The following is a 19661-nucleotide window of genomic DNA, read 5'->3' as shown; positions in this document are numbered from 1 at the left end:
TGCCACCACTAGCAGCCCCAGGGAGGCTCCAGAACGCCTCGGACGTTATATAACAGCGGCTCAGAGGCAGCTGCTGCATCTGTCCCCACCCCACTCCCCTGCAAAATATTTCCTTAAAGAGCAACAGATGCTCCTAGATTATCCACCCCTCCTCCCCACACACACACACACACACACACACACACACACACACGGCCCTGCACAGATTACAGGGCCTCTGGATTAATTTTTTAATTCGATATTAACGCTTGGTTGCATAACTGCGAGCGGGCTGCAGCCCCGCCAGAGGAGCTGGGGCGACTGGCTCATTCCTCGCGGAGCCGGGATCCCGTCGCCGGGGGCGGGCCGGCCTGGGTTTCGGAGAGATGGACGGGCCCGATCGCCAGCGGGTGTCAATCGGTGCATGTCTGCCGTCCCTGCTTGTCTGCGCAGGCTCCAGGGGGCCGGGCACAATATTAAATCCAACCAGGAAATCAAACGCAAGAGGGAAGCAGCAGCCAAGCCCACAAACCCCAGCCCTTCTGCAGAGACCATCACTAAAAATCCCCATCACAGAATCCATGCCCCTCCCCAGCCCAGGGGAATGGGCTTTGCAGCATGCCCTGACGGTTCCCAGATTTAGGCTATTTCCAACCAGCGACGGAGGCCTGAATTTCAACATCCAGGGGATGCCCTGTCAGCAGCTCCCTCTCTCATAAACCTCGGGCGGGTCAGCTCGCCCAGCAGGGCTGGTGGCAGGCGGCCTTGGCAAACAGATTCCACGCCACGCAGGGACAGATTTTCAAAAGAGCTCTCGGCCAAATTTCAACAAGGAGTCCAGTGGCACCTTAAAGATGAACAGATTTATTTGGGCATAAGCTTTCGTGGGTGAAAAACCCACTTCTTCAGATGCATGGAGTGAAAATTACAGATGCAGGCATGCAGCCACTTGCAGGGCCAGAGCTCAGTTCTCGTTCAGATGCTGAAATCAGAGCCAGGTTTTCACAATGGGCCCAGCAGTTCCCACTGTCACTCAACCAGCATCTGATGTGCTTTGGAAAATCCTAGCTGTTTGGGTTCCTAGGTCAAAGCCAACATCAGGACACTAAGGCAGCCAGTCAGGGCCCCAGAGCCTTGCTACCATCAAGCCCCTCCACTTAATAAGCGAGGTTTCCATCTTCGGTCTCCAAATGGAAATTCAGTGCCGTGCTCTGGTCTGCAGGGGAAACAGGCAGGCGGGGGCTGGACCGGTCACCAGCTCTGGCCCAGACATTTACCCTGGAAGTTGCAAACCCGAGTAGCCAACAACGGACACACATACACAGTCAAAGGGACTGATGCAGACTATAATCCATCCTCAGATCTACCAGCATCACCCAGGCCTTGGATACACAGTAAAGTTTCTTTGCTATAACCTAAGTCCTGGTCTACTCTTAAAATGTAGATCGACCAAACACCATCGCTCAGGGAGGTGAAAAAAATTCACACCCCTGAATGGCGTAGTTAAGCCAACCTAGGTACTGTGGCTCGGGGAGGTGGATTTCACCTCCATAGCTGAAAACCCCCTTCCGTCGATGTAGGGAGTGTCCACACTACAGCGCAGCGTCGCTGCAACCTACGGCGGATAGTTGTACAGGTACAACCCCCGTGAGGACAATCTTATTCCAGCATAAGAGGATCACGTATGTCACTGGGGAAGGAGACTAAACCACGCTGAGAAAAACCGCTCAGGGCTGAGACGGTCCAAACAGGGATTATACCTGTACAACGATATCGGTATAACTGGGGAAACGTACCCATGTAGACAAGGCTTTAGTCTCCTCCAGGCCTGCTCTGCTCTAGGAAGTTTCACTCACGTGCCCAACCAACAGTGCCTTGCCAGCACCAGCCCTAGTGTGGACACGGGCAAAAACTTCCTTCCAAAGAGTTCCGCAACTGGGTTAAGCGACTGACCGAACTCTGGCTGTGTCTCTGCGAGGGATGTTTGTTCTACAAGTCTCTCCCTTAAGGGAGCATCAGCCAGCTTGCCCACATCCATGCCCCAGAGGCTAACGGGACGCTCCCAGTGCAGAGCCCATTGTGCACACAACACTCACCACCCGCACACGCCAGCCAGATATTTCTCTATTTAGCCTCTCCGGGGCTCCAGGCACAGACCAGCAATTCTAACTGACCCTCCCCGCACTTCCCGAAGCTAAACGAGGCGAAATGACAATGGAGAGTCTCCCCCTTTCCCAAGCAAAAGAAGCACACACACAACTGCACCTTAGCTGCTGTTTGCACGCACGATCACGTGATTTGCGCGTGCATTCCCCATGGCCGCGGGTTCAAATCAGGCGCGCGGTTGCGTACGCAGCAGGAGATCTCGCTGGACGCAGGTCAGCGTGATGATATTCAGAGACCCAGTGCTCCACCCGGCTGATGTTTGTGGGTGAAGCAATGAAAAGACACAGTCTATGTACTTCTCTCTGCTTAGGATCTACCACGCCCTTCTCTGTCCTGTCCGAGCCCCGCACAGAAATTCAAGGTCACCATGCGGGTCTAATCAAAGACGATCGCTCCCTGCCCAACCATTCCTTTCTGAACATCACATTCTCACCCCTTTTGGGTTCAGCTTTTCTGCAAAATAACAATGGACAGGAGCCACAGCTGCGAGCACGCCCAATCCCCAAAGGCTTGTTCATCACGGTGGCTGTTTGTCATGTGTCCGAGGAACAGTTCTGCTGGAGAACATGCTGCCCAGCAATTAATGATACGAGTATCTAGTGCTTCTACACTGTAGCAGGTTTCAGGCATCGACCCCCAAGTGTTTTACAAAGGGAGGCAGCAGCAGCATCCCTCCCCCGACCCCACATGGGGAAACTGAGGTATGGACAGGGGAAGTGACTCACCACTAGGGTAAATCAGTGGCACAGCTGGGGTTAGAACCCAGGAGTCTGGGCTCCCAGCCAGGTGCTTTATCCACTGCACAACGCTGTCCCCCCTCCCCTCTCTAGACCACACCAGACACAACTTCCGTTTAATCAGAATCAAAGCACCGTGTTGAACGATCAAGAGGCTCCCGTGCGCCGACGGGCAGCCCCCGCGAGTCTGTCCCGCAGGCAGCCCGCCAGCCGGGCCCCTGGGCGTGCAGGCGTCGCTCACCCGTGATCTCGATGGCTCTCTTTTTGAACGTGCTGATGACGGTCCCGTCTTTCCTCCGCAGCAGGGGGCTGCTCCTGCGCTCGGCCACCTTCTGTTTTAACCGCGAGCGCACTTTTAAGTTGGGTTCCGAGGCTGGACGGGGAAAGGAAAAGCACCATGAACGGTCCCACCCTGACTCGCTGCCCCAGGCCCGTCTCCCACTGCCTCCCAGCCCCTCGCTGGCAGCTCCTGACCAGTGCCCGGCGCCCGTGGCTCCAGCAGCCTCCTGCCGGCTCTCAGCTAGAGGGGCTGTGGCTGAGTGAATGACATCAGCTCACTCTCCCCCGGATCCTACATTCCTGCCAGAGCCCGGAACAACCTTCCTTCCGCTCTGTCTGTCACGCTGACCCTTTCCCCAGGGGGACCCCAGGGTGTCCGTTGCACCCCTCAGTCCTCAGGGGCCCGTTCCACCCACAACAGCAGGCCATCCCCTTCTAGACACCAGCTGTTTGGACTGGATCAGGGCACTCAAGCAGCTTTGCCTCCGGGCGGGTGGGTCAAATCCAGCCTGGGGCGGTAGTGAGCACCAATTGCTGCCCTCTGATGGCTGTTTGGTCTCTGGGGCGGGGGGTCTGGTCCGTAAAGCACTTAACGTTCTACCCTAGGGGCTTTGCAAAGAGCTCAGGGCCAGGTTTGCCAGGGCTCCACTCCCCGTATCAGGGCCAGATTTCCAGACATGCTCAGCTCACAAGGTGCTGGACTCTGATGAAAATTTGGCCTCTGATTCTGGTGTCCAAATGAGAACTGGGCTCTTGTGAATATTAGGTCCTATATTAATAATTACAGCCCTCCCCATGCTAGGGTGAACCTGTGCTAGCTACAACCACAGATCCTCCCCACCTCCCTCCAGACACATTTTTGTGACACCTGCCCAGCGGGAACTAGACTGAGACCTGCCCAGCTCATCTCACTCAGGCTCCCAAACAGCCAGCAGGTGGCAACCCTTTGCCGCCGGCTACTGCCCTGGGTTGGATTCGAACCAGTGGCCCGGAGGCAAAGCCGCTCCTGTTCCCCTGATCCAGCCAGCCAGCCCCACCGAGGCGGATTGTAAGTTTCCCTTCCCCTCCAGCGGCACTGACCGGTTTTCCGGAGCGGAAAGTCATCTCTGCTGTCGTATGTGCCGAGTAGGGGTAGTTTGTAGGAGGGTGGTGTTCCCGGGCTGCCTGTCTGGGGAGGGGAACTCTGGTCCAACGAGGTATGATGGGCTCCCCTGCGGAGACAGGCCAAGAAGCAAAGCTGTTAGAGAGGCCCACCCCGTTAGCTGGTACCTGTGCACCCAACTGGCCGTAGAGAGACAGGCTGCCCCGTGCCCTAGCCTGAGTGCAGACTCACTCTGATCCAGCCCCCCGTCAGTCCTACCCATGCAGGGAGACAGGTCTATCTGAGCCTACCCACGACCCCTCTCTCCCCGCCTAGCTGGGGATGCCCTCCAGGTGACACAGTGTAACTCAGGCCCCATCAACTCGAGCGGGGGACCTAAGTGACAACCCGATCCCCTCCCCGGGGCGGATAAAAAGCAGCTGTCCGGATGGGACTGAGGCCTGCCTCCGCTGGGTTCTACATCCTCGGGCCGAGCAGCGGGGCACCAGCGTCTAGACCGAAAGCACTCGCTCCAGCCAAGGCTGCGACGTGGGACAGGTCCTGGCTCCGCTCCAAGACCCAACCACGTTTTAACCAGGGCAGAGGGACCATCGGGCTGTGACGGGATCCCCCCCGGCCAGGGCTGCACGCACAGCTCCTGGCAGAGCTCTGGAGAGGATCAGGAGAAATGTGTACATGGAGCGGGGGGGTAACAATTTCGGTGGGATCCCCGGGGTCTCTGAGCAATCCCCGGCCAGGGTGCGTGGACCCTGGTGAAAACACAAAACGTTACTGCTAAGGCGGGAGGAAGCGCGGGGGAGGGGGACGGCCCGCCAGGGATCTGTTTTTAGCCGGTTAAGTGGATTTATCCCCTAAGCATCCCTGGGCTCAGGAAGTGGAGTAGGTCGCTGGGATGCAATTAGCCACCACGTGTGCCAGCCCATTTTTAAAGCCAGAGGCGAAGAGAGACGTCACAGCCACCTCCCAGCCTCGGCGCCGGGCCGGGGTCCCTCCTTGGGACCCAGAACAGGGCCATTTTGGTTTGACTGGATTCGGGTTAACCGCACACGTCCCTGAGTGATGCCCTGGCCTCCTGGGGAAGGCTGGCGCATCCATACGCCACCCAGAGACTTCCCATTGGGATGTTACGCTGTACACACCCCACTACCCACCCCAGGGCTCCAACAAAGATACCCTGCCGGAAACAAGGGGGGGTGGGGGGGCGCGTGGCTTAGCAGACAGAGGGACTGCGAACCCAGGCTTGCATGGCCCACCAGACCACAGCACAGGAGAGAACCCAGGAGTCCTGACGGCCCCCCCCCCCCAGCTCTAACCACTGCACCACACTCCCTCCCAAGGCAGAGCACGGAACCCAGGAGTCCGGGATCTCAGTCTTCTGAGAGGCCCCAGCCAGTTCATCCAGCGCTCCGCTCCTCCTCTCTGGCTCTGCCACGCCCGCCGGCCAACCTACCAGCATTTGGAGTGCTGTGGGAGGGAATGGTTGAAGCTGCCTGCCGTCACCTCTTTTGACTTGCTGAGTAGGAACTCCTGGAGCTTTAGCTTCACTTCTGTGCTGGCAATTGCACCTGCAGACAGACAGGACGTGGTCCACGGGAAAGGCACAGGCTGACCAAGCGCTGACCAGAGCAGGGCTGGGGAGAAGGATTCCCCGAGCCCCACGGGCGTTGAGCGCGGGCTAATGCTTCCTGGGCTGGGTGACCTCTGGACTTGGGCGCTGAGCGGGGACGCACCAATAGATCCCCACCAAGGCTGGCAGACAAGGGGCTTGGGTCTTTTATTTAGACCCGGGTCAGGACCGAACGCTCAGCCCAGACCCGACATGAGTCTCAGGGGCGTGGGCCTCACCCGGGGCCCCTCCCGCACTTCTGGTTCCAGGTCACGTGCAAACTGGGCCCCTGCCGGGGGCCACGTGCCCCCCTGCAAAGCTCTATACTGTGTCCCCAGGGCCGAGGGAGACAACTTCCCCCAGCATGCAATGCTGTCTCTCGAGCCACACTCCCAGCAAGCAAAGCTCCGCCGGGATCCAGACGGAGCATGGCTGGGATCTGCGCTCTCCCCGGCCCGCCCCTGCCCACCAAAGAGGAGGGCAAGCTGCCATCTGCTCCCTGTCGGAATAACAGGCCACTCCCCTTGGAGCTCCCGGCCAGCTGCCCACGGGGCACCCTCAGCGGGGCAAGTCTGGGCCTTCCTGGCATAGGCATCACCGCTCAAAGTTAAAACTGGAGCCCAGCCAGATCAAAAATACAGGCCGGGAGGCTTTCGATCCCCACGGCCCCCGGGCCAGCTTTTGCCCCAGCTGGGCCCAAGCTCCGCAGGGCGGGGGGGGGCCGAGCGCCTACCCCCGCCCCCGCCCCGCCCTCACTCTCTTTGCTCTTCTCCTTGTTCCGGAGGATGAGGAGCTGCTGCTCCAGCCGCTGCTTCTCCAGCTCCTCCTGCCGCAGCTGCTCCCGCTTTCGCTGCTGCTCCAGTTCCTGCCGCCGCTTCGCTGCCAGCATCTCCTGCTGCTGCTGCCAGGCAGAGGGGGGCCGGGTTAGCGGGCCAGGGATCAGGCGGGCAGAGGGGGCAGAAGCCAGCAGCGGGGGGGATGAGACCAGGGAAGAGCGGGGGGGGGTAGCTGGGGGGGAGACTAGGTGGGGGCAGACCAAGTGAGAGCCGGAGGGGGGACAGGTGAGAGGGGGAGGGAGGGTGAACCCAGGTGGCAGAGGAGACCCTCGTTCGGGGGACCCAGGTTAGCGTGGAGGGGCCCCACCCTCTTGCCGTCAGAAAAGCACACACCCCCTGCCTGCGGGGCCCAGTCACAGCCCACGGCGCGGGGCTGGCAGGGAGGGGAGACCGGGGGGGGGGGGGGGGTTCCCAGAAGGCCCGGCTGTGGCTGGTGCAATGGGGCTTCTTTCAGCTCAGAGGCTGGGGGTGCGGGGGCACTGGAGGTGGGCAAGGAGGCATCCCGCCACGAGCAAGGATTAAACCCAGGACTCAGCCGGCTCTCCCACGGGCTCCTTGAGGAGAGGGAGCTGCTCAGAGCAGCCCTGCTAGGAGCTGGCAAAGCGCCCCCCACCAGGGCAGCGTGCATGGAAGCCCCCCCATCCTACGAGAGCCAGGCCTGCACCGCCAGCACGGGGCGGGGGGGGGTCAAAGGTGCAATGAGATGGAATAGGGACGGCTGGGACATCGAGCCCTAGGCAATGCAGGGAGCCAGCAAGGGATGCTGGGAAAATTTGCACAGTCTGTCCCACCTGCATTCCTTGCCTTCCTTGGCTATAACAGGCCAGTGGGTGGGGGGGGGGCTTTGGGTTCTCAGCCTCCGGTCTGAAACCCGGACACGCCTCTCCTACCCACCAGTGCAGCTGTGTTGGCTTCAGGGGTGAACGAGCAGAGAATCAGGCCCCCTGCACCTACAGTCCACGGGCCGGCCCCGGCCGCTCAGCCCGCTGCGGTACGTTCCACCCCATGCAGCGTGCGGGCTGTCTGGACGAGACCTCGGTAAAGCAAGCTCCTGTGGGCTCTGCCGGGGAGCAGCAGGGGGTTGCCCTTGTCTCAAATTCTCTTGCCCCTTCCCCTGGCATTGCCATGCTATGTGCTGGTGGGGTACCACCCCAGAGGTGGCTGCATGTCAAGGGATCGATCTGGGATCCTTCAGGATGAAAGGAGCTATAGAAGCTTGCAGTGCTCCATAGGGGAGAGCTCCCTCCTTTACGCAGGGGAAAGGAAGGACAATTGTGTATTACTGTCGTTTTTGCACTCTGTTTGTACAGCGCCCAGCACGGTGGGAACTTGAGCCATGACTAGGCCTCCTAGATGCCACGGTGATATGAGTAACAATAATAATTAGTGGTTGATTTATGTAGTGCCTCTGGAAGCCTCCAAAGGTCTCCCACAGGATTGCAACCTCTGCCCACCACTGCAATGCAGCCACTTCTGGGGTGGAACGGGGCAGCCACCCTGTGCTAGCAGTTCCACAGCAGGTTCGGATGGGAAATGAGGAGGAACGCTGCCCGCAGCTAAAGCAAGAGAGGAATCTTGGGCTGGTGAAGTGTAGTCAACCCCCTTTCTCCCCCCAATCAGAATGCGGCAGGACGCCAGGGTCCTCATGAAAAGGGCCACAGGATTTCAATGATCAGAGAGCTTTGGCTCTGAAGCTCAGCTGAAACCAGAGCCCCCTTGTGCCATGGTAACAACAACCTGGCCAACCCCAGGCTTTCAAACCTCACCCAGAAGCCACGCCCCTCCACCCCGAATGATGAGATTTAAAAAAATAATAATGGGGGGGTTGTCTTTTTTAATTCCTTTTCTGCTTTTGGAGCCTTTCAGGGTCGCGTTTCTCTCCGCAACCCAGGGGGTGGGGCTCGAACTGTTTGTATTTTTAAACGAAAGCCGCAATTCTCAGGCCTCACCTGACTCCGGGAGCTGGGGCTTTCAGAAGAGGGCCTGATACCGTGAGACACCAACTCAGGATAGGTTGGCAAGAGCTGGGCCCCCCGCCTACTAGGCCAGCCCTTCCCCTCTCGAGTCACTAACTCCTCCCAGAAGGCTTTGTGCCGCTTTAGAGCGGTGGACCCCCCCAGGCGAGGGGGCTGGGCGCCATGGCAGCCATTTCTACCCACTCCTGCAGCCTCCTGCCGGGCCGGTCTCCCCTCCGGGCGCCAGCCAGGCTCAAGCCTGCTCAGCTGCTGAGTGCGGACAGGGTCTGGGCCTGCGGGGCGGTGCCGACAGGGAGAGCCCCGCGGGCTGGCGGAGCTGGGCAGGGCTCGGAGAGGCCCTCCGGGGGGCGGGGCAGGGGCAGCCCCCGCCGGGCGCCTCACCTTGAGGTGCTTCTGCAGCTGGACCTCGTGCTGCCGCGTCAGGTGCTCATGCTGCTTCTGGAACTCGGCGAAGAGCAGCTGCTTCTGCAACTGCTGCTGCTGCTTCAGGGCCAGCAGCTCCTGCTGCAGCTGCTGCTCCCGCAGGGCGGGGTCCACGCTGGGCGCACCGCCCCGGGCCTCCGGCCGCAGGGCCGCCGGGCCGCCGGCGCCGCAGGAGTTCGGCATGGCCACGGGCAGCGCCGGCTTCACGTCGACCGCTGGGGAGCAGACAGAGACAGGCCTTGGGAACCGGCCCCCCTCCCGCCCCCGCCGGGGACCAGCCGGCGGGGAGGGCGAGAGGACGCCCCCTCTCAGCGAAAAGCAATGGAGAGTTCCCCTTTCTGCTCGCCTGCTTGCCCGCTGGACCCGGCGCCCCAGGAGCAGCCGGGGGGACCCGGGGGGCCCAGCGCCCCAGGAGCAGCCGGGGGGCCCGGCGCCCCAGGAGCAGCCGGGGGGACCCGGGGGGCCCAGCGCCCCAGGAGCAGCCGGGGGGACCCGGGGGGCCCAGCGCCCCAGGAGCAGCCGGGGGACCATAGTGGGCCCGGTGCCCCAGGAGCAGCTGGGGGGCCCCGGGGGGCCCGGCGCCCCAGGAGCAGCCAGGGGACCATAGTGGGCCCGGCGCCCCAAGAACAGCTGGGGTGCCCTGGTGGGCCCAGCGTCCCAGGGTGCTTTAGAGAATGGGGCCAAGTCAAATCAATCCAGGTCATGGAAACTCCTGCATTTCCCGTTCCCACCCTCCCTCTGTCTGCCCATGGCCGGACACGGCCCCCTGTTAATGGAGTCCCAGAGCCTCCGTCCATTCAGCCCATCTAGGAGTGTCACACGCTGGCTAACCTGGGGGCTGGGTTGGATCAGGGTTAAACAAACAGTCGATCAGGCTGGCTGTGTCCAGCGTTGTGTCCGTCAGCCCCTGCGGACCCCTCGCTCCTGGCAGAGATCCGGCAAGGGGGCATTCGCTGCTGGCAGCAGAGGCTGCATACCCACCAGAATGCAGTGACCTCTCACTCCCTGGACACAATGCAGGGCATTGGAGGGGGCACCATTTCCCCTCTTGGCCAGCCCTTTACTCCCCCCTGCACCAGCCAACGTGCGCTGTGGGATCCAATGCCCACTGGGGAGACACTTGTTAGCGGGAAGTAGCCAGCGCTCCAGGCCGGATCCTCACAGAGTCACTTCTACAGGCTCCCAGATCGGCTGCGCAGAGCTGATTCCTGGAGGCAAAAGCCACCGTCCCCCACTGCCAAGGCAGAGATCCAAGTCTGGGATGCAGGTCCCAGCGCGGGGGGCCTAGCCAGAGCCCAGGGTAGGAGAGGAAGGATATTCCCCATCCCCACCTGCAGCCTTGAGGCTCAGCAGGAATGGGATGCCAGTCCCCATCCCCTTGCAACCCTTGGGGTTCAGCAGATCCAGAGTCCAGCTCCTCCAGCCTCGCTGCTCAGCGGGACACTCCCGTCATCGCCCACGGCACCGTAACCCACCGTGCAGCCCCTTGCGCGCCGTCGGCTCCGCTGGCAGGGCTGCGCCAGGCACCAGGGCTTTGGCAAGCTGTGAATGAGTCGAGAGCTGTGCGTGACTCAGTCGCTCACTCCTCTGACTGTCTCCCCGTCTGTCGTAAAACCATGTGCGCGGTCATTAACCCGCAAAGGCACAGATCCGGCACAGGCCCCCTCTCCTGGAGCGAGAGGCGTTTCTCCAGGAAATTATCCCCTTTCTGCAGGTTTCTTGTAATGACATGGGGGGGCGGGGGGGACCAACACACACAGGGCTAAATATAGACAATGCCCCACAGCAGCTGTTGTGAGCAGGGTGGGGAGGTGGAAGCGGGAGGTGGAGGACAGCCCCGAAGAGAGCTGGCACGTGAGCGTGGCTGCGAAAGGCAGAAGGGGGAAGAGGCTACAAAAGGAAAGAGGAGAGAGAAGATCGCTGCCCGCCGTCCCTTCCCCGTGAGGATCTCAAAGCATTTTCTGAACGTTAATGAGTTAAGTCTCACACCCCCTCCACTGCCCCCCACTATGAGGTACTGTATTATTTCTGAGCATAGTGATAGCACCTACGGCGCCCCAGTCACGAACCACAAAGCCAACGTGCTAGGTGCTGTACATTTTTATTGCTACTAGGTAAATTACGGTAGTGCCTAGCCAGCCCAGGCATGGACCAGGCACCCATGGGGCTAAGAGCTGTACAAACACAGAACAAAAAGAAGGCACCTACCCCAAAGAGCTCACAGCCGAAGGTAGATCAGTATCATTAACCCAATTCCACAGGTGTGGGGAAACTGAGGCACGTTGCTCAAGGTCAGTGGCAGAGCTGGGGAGAGAACCTCCAGTTCTCTGGCATCCCTGTCGAACCACAGCAGCAGCCCCCTCCTGGAGGAAGGCAGACAGCCCTGGCAAGTGAACTGCATGTCCAGGGGCGACATTCTGCCTGGTGCCAGTGTTCCCCACGCGCCACGCAAACCAGGCATCCCCTCGCTGCGACGGCCGGAGAAATAACGAAGCAGAGACGGCGGAACGAGCGAGTCACATTTTCGCTTTCCAGCCGGAATAATCCCCCCCCACCTGGGAACACAGTCGCGGGCGGGCGACCCTCCGGCACAACAGTGCCCCGAGCCTGACTTGGGCGCTATCGTCACGTCAATATTTCCTGCTACGAATGGTACTAATGTAACAGCCCGCAGGTGGAGAGGAAGCGAGGGGTTTCAAATCCCCTCTTCCAGCTCTGCCCGGCTGTGGCAGGGGGCTACAAAAAACATGGCAACTGCTAGGCAGATTGGGAGCTGAGGCCACTGCCCCTCGGCCCAGCCAGTATGGTCCGGTCATTTCAGTCATCTCCCCAGTCTGAATCCACCGGTTGGCCTGGGTCTTATCCTCGGATTGTGGCCCTTTGGAGCAGGGACTGTCATTGTATTCTGTGTCTGGACGGTGCCTAGCATAACTGAAGCTCCCAGGCGCTACTCCAATACAGCTAATAATCAGGGGCAGGCAGAGGAAAGATGCGAGAGGAAACCAGACCGGTGCCTGGGCACTGCAAGGATGGGCACTTTAGAAATGCCCGAGAGCGGTGCCAGCCAACCCCAGGAGAATCAACCACCGAGACAAGAATGCCCATCAGGGGACGCATCTAGACAGCTCGGTTTGGTAGCGAAAGCCTGGTCAAGGCTCAGCCAGCTCCCCACACACAACCCCTGCACTTCCCCACGGTGATTAACAGCTCCAGTCTGCTGAATTACACAACACCCCCGCCAACTCCCAGACACACACAACACCCGAACCTTTGTGTTCCTTCGCCATGGCAACGCTGCTGACGCGGCGGTGACGTGGTACAAGCCCGTGCGTAGGGCGAGCGACAAACACAGACGACCCTGCTCAGTTCAATAATTTGACATCAAATCAAGAGTGTTTATCCTCTTGTCCCAGCGTCTCTGCGGAGGTGGGCCCTGCCTCGGGGCTTTTGATCTAACACTCCCAGCAAATGAGAGAGATTAAATCTGTATAAACCTGGCGGGTGGGGGCGAGGGGGTGGAGAATTGCGTTAGGGTCTGTTTATACATATCATTTGGGTGTGAAGCAGTGGGACTGTCTTGATGGCAGGGGCCTGATTATCTACCACCTTGCACCATCATTTATGCTTGTGTCCAGGGGCTGCAAACACGCTGTCGGGATCAGTTTCATGGCACAATCTGCCATGCGAGGGAGAATCAGGCCCCATATATGTTATGTAGCAATTCAACTGCTCCCTATGGCACCTGCATGGCCCCCACTACCATAGCGTCTAAGCCCCTTACAATCTTTACTGCGTTGATGCTCAGAGATAGGAATATTATCGCCCATGTTACACACAGGGAACTGAGGCCCCAATCCTCAAAGGTACTTAGGTGCCTAACTCTCCTTGTTTGTATAGCACCTAGCACCAGGGGGTTCTGGGTCCGTGCCTGGGACGCCAAGGAGCCCAGCAAGACAGATCATTAGCAACAACATCCAGGTGCGTCCAGACACGGCGCAAAACAGAGAGAAGACAACTCATCTTGTAGTTACGACACAGCAATGGGTGCCACCAGGCTGTTCCCAGCTCTGCCACTGACCTGCTGGGAGACCGTGAGCAAGTCCCTTTACCACTCCGTGCCTCAGTTTCCCCTCCTGCTCTTTGTCTATTGAGATTGTGAGCTCAATGTGTGTAAGTAAAACGGAGCCTTGATCACAGCTGAGCCCTTCGGAGAACATCTACACTGCACTGGAAATCAACGTCTGTGGGACCCAGGCTCGTGGACTTGGTATTTCAAAGCCCACACCTTGAGCATCCGCACTGCGTTGTAAATCTGGGTCTCTCAGCCGTGCTAACGTGTCCACATGGCCCTGTGCAGACCTTCTGACTCGGGTCCGTGGCTTGAGCTGTGTCCACACAGGAAACTGACAGGGCTTAGACCTGAGTCTCTGCAGGACTTGGGCTCTGACTTACCCCTCTAGCAGGGTCCTAGAAGCCGGATCCTGAGTGCTTGCTGACCTGAATCAGACTGATTTGTGCATGGACGGGAGGAGGGGTTGGGCTCAGACCTGAGTCAGAGCTGGGGTTAGCATGCAGGGCAGACATACCCTTAGGCGGCACTATCAAATATGAATGAATAACCATCCGAGGAGGGAGAGCTTCCCAACAGGAGTGGAGCAAACAACCGAACTGGACTAAGACGGACCTCGATATGTGTATGAACAGGAGGATATGACAGGGCTGCCGTGAGGTAACAGGGGCCTGGGCTCTTAGACCCAGGGAATCCCTCCCAGACCTATGTTAGTGAGGGACAGTATGAAATATTATTATACATACGTGACGGACTATATATAGGGTGCAACATATTGGGGGAAGGCATGACCTTTTCGTTAAAACACCGCACTGGATATCAGAAGAGTTATATTCTATTCCCAGTCAGGTCACTGCCTTGCCGCGTGACCTTGGGCAAGTCACTTTCCTCATTGTGTCATGCCTCAGTTTTCCCATCTATAAAAGCAGGGCAATCCTATTTGACCCAGAGCGTTTGACACTTTGTTCTCATCTGTGATCGCCAATGCGATGGACACAAGTACCCTACTAGTGAAACGCAGCTCCGATCTATCCCCATCTCCACGCGCTCCAATTCTCAGCCCCGTGCAACTCCGACGATATTGAACCTGTGTTCTTATTTTCTCCCCTGCTCTCCACAACGTTGCTCTACTGACTGGATGACAGCCTCCTCCCAAGCCAGGAATAGAACCCAGGAGTCCTGGGGACGGATCGCACACACCACAGCCCTTATGCAGAAAAGTATGCCGGTTAAAGTCAATGGGGTGGCTTGCGTGAGTAAAAGATACTGGATCAGGCCCACCGCTCTGAGGCTTTTTCAAGGCCTTCTTAAGACTGCCCTATACTGGGGTTTGAAAGGCCTCCAGGATCCCAGCCCCAGGGCCTGTAGTATGCCTGGCTCCAGAGCGAATTGCCCCTTTGCATTCTGAAAGCCCTTTTTCCATTCTGGGAACCTGGCCCACGTTCTCCCCTCCCACGGGGGAAGGAGCCAGCTGGGCTTACTGAGCAATACGTGGAGGGGAAGGGGGTCACAACCCCCCGCCCCTGGGTTGAGAACCCCTGCCCTAGTCCATCCTCACGAACGTTGAAAAGACCCACTGAATTCCCTGGAAGTTAGGAACCTAAACGCCTTTTAGGCCTCGATACCCTCTGGCCTATATTTTATAAAGCGGCCCATGATTTTTGGGGGGGTCCAAACAGACACCTTATATGTGCCTAGGCCCCCATCAGCTTCTGAAGCCTTCAGCCGGAAACCGTGGCTGCTTGGTCTTGCCTGGAAATCAGACCCCAGGTGCAGCCAGAATCGGTGCCACATCTGGAAGCGACAGCCAAGACTTTTGACCAGAGGATCCGAATGTTAAGCGCGTAATTTCACATTCCAGCCCTTGGGGACCTGGTCTGTTCAGCAGAGAGGCCACATCCTCCCCCCACCTCCGTCAATTCCCTGCCACCTCTATGGGGTTTGCAGGGTCCTCGGCCCTTTGCAAACATCAGGTCGTTTATTTAGAAGCAGCCCTGAGGGTTTAGGAGGTTTCCAGTGGTGGGCTGCACGCGGCTCCACCATGGCACTGATTCTCCAGCGCCCATTCCGATCCATGCCCAACGGGAGAAGAACCCTGTTCTCCGATCCGAGCGGTAACCTTGTGCCCGGCTGTGAACGCCTGCCCGCGGTGCAGGGCAATGGGTGACTGGGCCCAGCAGGGCATGTCTAGCGCAGAAACCTGGAGTAAAGCCGTCTTCTCTGCCTTGTGACCTAAGCTCTCCCAGGGCTGTCTTCCCCTTTCATTTACTGCACTCGCTCCTAATGAAGGAGGCCCCGGCACATGGTCACACCCAGGCCGTAGCAAAATTACCCCTTGCTGACAACGGGTGCGGCTGCCCAGGGGATGCCGCTGCGGCTTGGCAGGGCTTGGGGCAGACGGCCAGTGGCAGGTCCGGACTCTGCCCACGCCTGCGCCAAGTGGCACGTAGCCGCTGTTCTGCGGGATGGCCGGGAGGCACCAAGCTGGCTTTGGAAGAGAAAGCGGACGTGGAACCTCACCCATCTGCCCAGCGAGTGCCCCGCACCGGAACAGGAAGCTAGGACCATGGGTTTGGCCGTTCCCAGCCGTGAACACCAAATGCACCGTCAGCTCCCTAACCAGCTGTACGGGAGAACAAAGAGGCTCCAGCCCGGCCTCCAGCACAGGGAATCCGTCCATCGGCGAGCCTGTGCCCTCCTTCGGCGGGCTTGTGGTCGCCGGCTCGGAGCAGCCAGCTCAGTGGGACCTCCCTCCGGCTTTCCTGACCTGGCCGGTGCATCTCCCTCCTTGCCACAAGACATTCGGTGTAATGAATAGTCAGACTTCCCTCCTCGATAAGGTGCTTCGCAGGAGGATCCCAAAGCACTTTCCGAGGCTGGGAGCCAGGACTCCTGGGTTCTATTCCTGACTTGGGAGGGCAGCGTGGTCTAGTCAGGAGAGCAAGGGAAGTCAGGACTCCTGGGTTCTATCCCCAGCTCTACCTCGACTTGCTTAGTCAAGTCCTGGCATCTCGCTTTCCCCAGGCCACCTGTGGGAAGCCCTTTTAAGGTGAACCGCATGACCTGCGCGCTAAACGTCAGTGCAGATGATGTAAGCCCCGTGCAGGGCAGAGAAGCCGGGACTGAATTTCTGTCTCCCCTCAGGGTCACTGGCAGGGCTGGCCCCACGCTGGCTAAAGGCAGGCCCCAGCCTGCAGAGCTTCCGAGAGAAGCCATGTTCCCTGGCACGGACTCCCACACCGGATGCCAGGGAGTCGAAGGGCAAGAGGGCTGCTCAGCCGTGCTGCCCGGTGACGCCACCAGAGCAGTCCTCCGGCACCCAGCCGCGACGCTGTGATGATCCAGCCCTTCGCTGAGCCTGGGGCCGAGCCTGCTCTCCATTGTGCCGGCCGTTCACGCAACACCAACCCCGCCTCCCCCTGCCAGGAGCGCGGACAATTCCAGCTTTGCTGTGGCAGAAATCTCCTCCGTGTGCTCTGGCTGTGGGGACAGCGCTGAGCTATGGGGCGGGTCTTGGAAAAGATGAGGGAAATCAGAATTCCCTCACGTTTTGGTCCTCATTTCCTGAGCCAATTGGGCTGGACGTTAGCAGAGAATCCTACCTGGAAGCCGCCCGGCATAACCTCCCCCCGCCCAGCATAACCTCCCCCCGCCCAGCTTTCTTCAGCAGTGGACCTCAAAGCACATTAAAGTGGAGGTCGGTATCTTTGTCCGCATATTACAGATGGAGAAACTGAGGCCCAGAGAGGCAGAATGAGTTGCCCGAGGTCATCTAGCAGGTCACGGGAATAGAACCCAGGTCTCTCCAGTCCCAGTCCAGTACTCTAGGCACTAGGCAATGCTGCCTTAAGCATCCATAACTCCCTTATTCGTACCGGCATCGGTATGGGAGGGAGCGCCCTTCGTCAGTTAGAAGGGTGGGGAATGGGAATCACGACCCCTAGGTTTATTTCCACTTCTAGGAGCACAGCCTGGCAGCTAGAGCAGCCCTCTGGGAGTCCCCGGTTCTCTTCCCGACCCTGCCAATGACCCGCCACTCCTCTCTGGGCCTCAGTGTCCCCTTCCAATGCGGATCCATTCTGAGAGGAGAGGAGACAATGAGTGGCAGTAAATCTCCATACAATGCTCTGGGGCCTTTCGTGACAGGGCTGTATTTCACTAGCAGCATGCATCTGACTGTACTTATTACTCTGACTACTGCGGCCATGCTTAAAAGCCCCAGCTGAGATCAGGGCCCACTGTGCTAGGAGACAGTCCGTGCCCTGGTGAGCTCAAGATCGGCCAAGGCAAGCCCAGCAACAGGCTGGCTGTTCATTACTCCCAGATGATTGACAGGGAACCAAGGCCCAGGCAGATTAAAGGATCTGCCCAGGGCCGTACAAGGAGTCGGCGATGGAGCCGAGAACTGACTCGAGCTCTCCAGTCCTGGTTGCGGGGTCTGCCCCAGAAAGCAGGGGTGGCGATGAATGATGGTCACGAAAAATCTGACCCAGCTGCCGAAACAAGGGGATATTCTGCTCCCCAAGCCCTCAACAGGCATCGGTAAAACTGCCTAGCATAGCCCCGCGGGGACGGGAGCCCCCTTTCCCAGATGGGAAAGCCAAGGCGCAGAGAGCCAGGAGGCCGGTGTCTCCAGATGCTTCCACGTCTAGACAGCCAGCGTGAGCGTGCCTCTGGCCAGAGGGCCCGCAGCTCCCAGTGACTGACACTCAGAGCCCCTGGAAAACAGATCTAAAGAGTCTCATAGCAGATCCCTAAAAAACTACCGGCGACTGCAGCCTTGATCTCCCGCCCAAGGGGGCGCAGAGAGCACAGTGCAGAACCCAGGCGTCCTGGCTCCCAGTCCACCCCCACAGCACTAGCCCTCACTGTGCTAAGCCCGTCCACTGCAAGCGGCCCCCTTGCAACGGGGCAGGCCCCTGGAAATTGGGAGAGAAGGGCCCCAGCCGGCAAGCGCTGTGCAGTCCCCCCTTCCCTTCCCCGGGAGCCGGGCCTGGCCCGCGCTGCGGATGAATGGAGCTGAGTTGCCACCGCGGTCGTGAGTAACCGCCTTGCCGACGCAAGCCCATTTGTATGCGAGCGGCGGGGCCGGCATACTTGAATGAACAACTTGTTCTAAGCCAAACAGGAAGTCGGGGGCGGTGGATGGGGGGCGGGGAGGGGAGGATGGCCTGGAATATCAATGCCCCTTTTCCCCCATCTTGGATCATTCCTCAAGACGCCCTGACGCTGACGGATGGAAGGACGGACGCGGCTCGGCTACCACACCAAGCCGAGACAGAGCCTCCCCCCTGCGCCCGCCGGCAGCCGCACTAGCTGATTGGCACGCTGGGCGCATCCGCAGCTACAGCCCAGGCTCCTTCCCTGGTGCCAGCACGCCCCTGGCAGAGGGAGGGACGGGAGGCAGCCGAGCCTCTTGGCTGGCCCTCTCCGGGGCGTGGAGCCACCGTGGGGCTGCGGCGATTGCTCGGTCGTCCAGCAGCCGCACAGCATGCGGCGGGGTGCGGGTTTCCAGCCGCCCTCGCTTTGCTGCACAACGTGTGTACTGCACGTGTGTGTTCCCGACTACCCTCGCTTTGCTGCACGTGTGTGTGTGTACTACACGTGTGCGTTCCCGACTACCCCCCCGTTTGCTGTGCGATGCAGGCATGGGATGTGCGTGTGCGTATGTGAGTGTTCCCAGCTACCCTCCATTTGCTTCACCCTCTGCATTCAGGGCTGACTGGGAAGAGGGGGGCAGGCGGGCTGGATCCGGGGGCTGCCATGGGCCCAGGGCAAATTCCCCTGGTGCTGGGGGCTGGGGGACAGACATACACCATCCCACATCACCAGGGTGTAAAGGTGAGCAGGTAGCCGCTCACACAGAGCACTTGCTATTTTGCCAGGCTCCAGAGAAGCCCAGAATCCAGATGGTGCTTTGGTGGCCCTGCAGGCTTGTGGCTCCTGAGAAGGGCAGCCCAGAACAAGGGGCACCAGCATGAAACACCGATGGGGCTTGGCACCCCCTCCTTCCCAAGCAGGACAGCTCCCCCTTTACTGCAGCTCAGACCCATCACAGGCTCCCCATCCCCTCTGCGCCCACCGTCCCCTCAGCTCCCGCTCCCGGATGCATGCATCCATTCTGGGTCTGCTCTACCCAGCTGCATGAGGGGGTCCCCGAGCGGCTGGCATTTCCAGCAAGGCCGGGTCACGAGGGCGGAGAGGAGAATGGCCCAGAGGAGGACTGGAGATTGTGCACCTGGGTGTTGGCTTGCAAGGAAGAGGGATGAAGGGGAAGGGGCAGGATGGCTCAGTGGTTAGGGCACTAGCCAGCGACTCTGGAGCCCGGGATTTAGCGTGCAGGGAGGTTAAACCACGGAGGACGCTCTGGGAATGGGGGTGGGGGGGAGGCAGATACCCTTACACCTTAGTGGCTGAGATCCCACACCAAGACAGGGGAGAACTCTCCCTTGCCTCAACAGCACCAGGGCAAGGAGTCTAAAAATAAT

At 59.5% G+C, this 19661-nt stretch overlaps 1 protein-coding gene across 7 annotated transcripts in view; it reads right to left on the bottom strand.

The window, feature by feature from the left end:
* HDAC5 (histone deacetylase 5) overlaps nucleotides 1–19661 on the bottom strand; it is a 102856-nt gene that overhangs the window by 30555 nt on the left and 52640 nt on the right. For 6 of the 7 annotated variants that reach the window (XM_084615705.1, XM_084615708.1, XM_084615706.1 and 3 more), the window contains 5 exons: nucleotides 9063–9319; nucleotides 6626–6770; nucleotides 5714–5828; nucleotides 4242–4372; nucleotides 3124–3255 (listed from right to left, as the gene is read on the bottom strand). In XM_084615705.1, coding sequence (XP_084471831.1) covers nucleotides 3124–3255; nucleotides 4242–4372; nucleotides 5714–5828; nucleotides 6626–6770; nucleotides 9063–9319 — 780 coding nt within the window. The remainder of the gene's footprint in view (nucleotides 1–3123; nucleotides 3256–4241; nucleotides 4373–5713; nucleotides 5829–6625; nucleotides 6771–9062; nucleotides 9320–19661) is intronic. The other variant, XM_084615707.1, reaches the window with a different exon arrangement.

This window comes from Lepidochelys olivacea (genome assembly GCF_965140295.1).
Source record: "Lepidochelys olivacea isolate rLepOli2 genome assembly, chromosome: 27".
Taxonomy (NCBI): Eukaryota; Metazoa; Chordata; order Testudines; family Cheloniidae; genus Lepidochelys; species Lepidochelys olivacea.
Note: the sequence above shows the minus strand (reverse complement) of the source record. Positions and strands in the feature narration are given on the sequence as shown.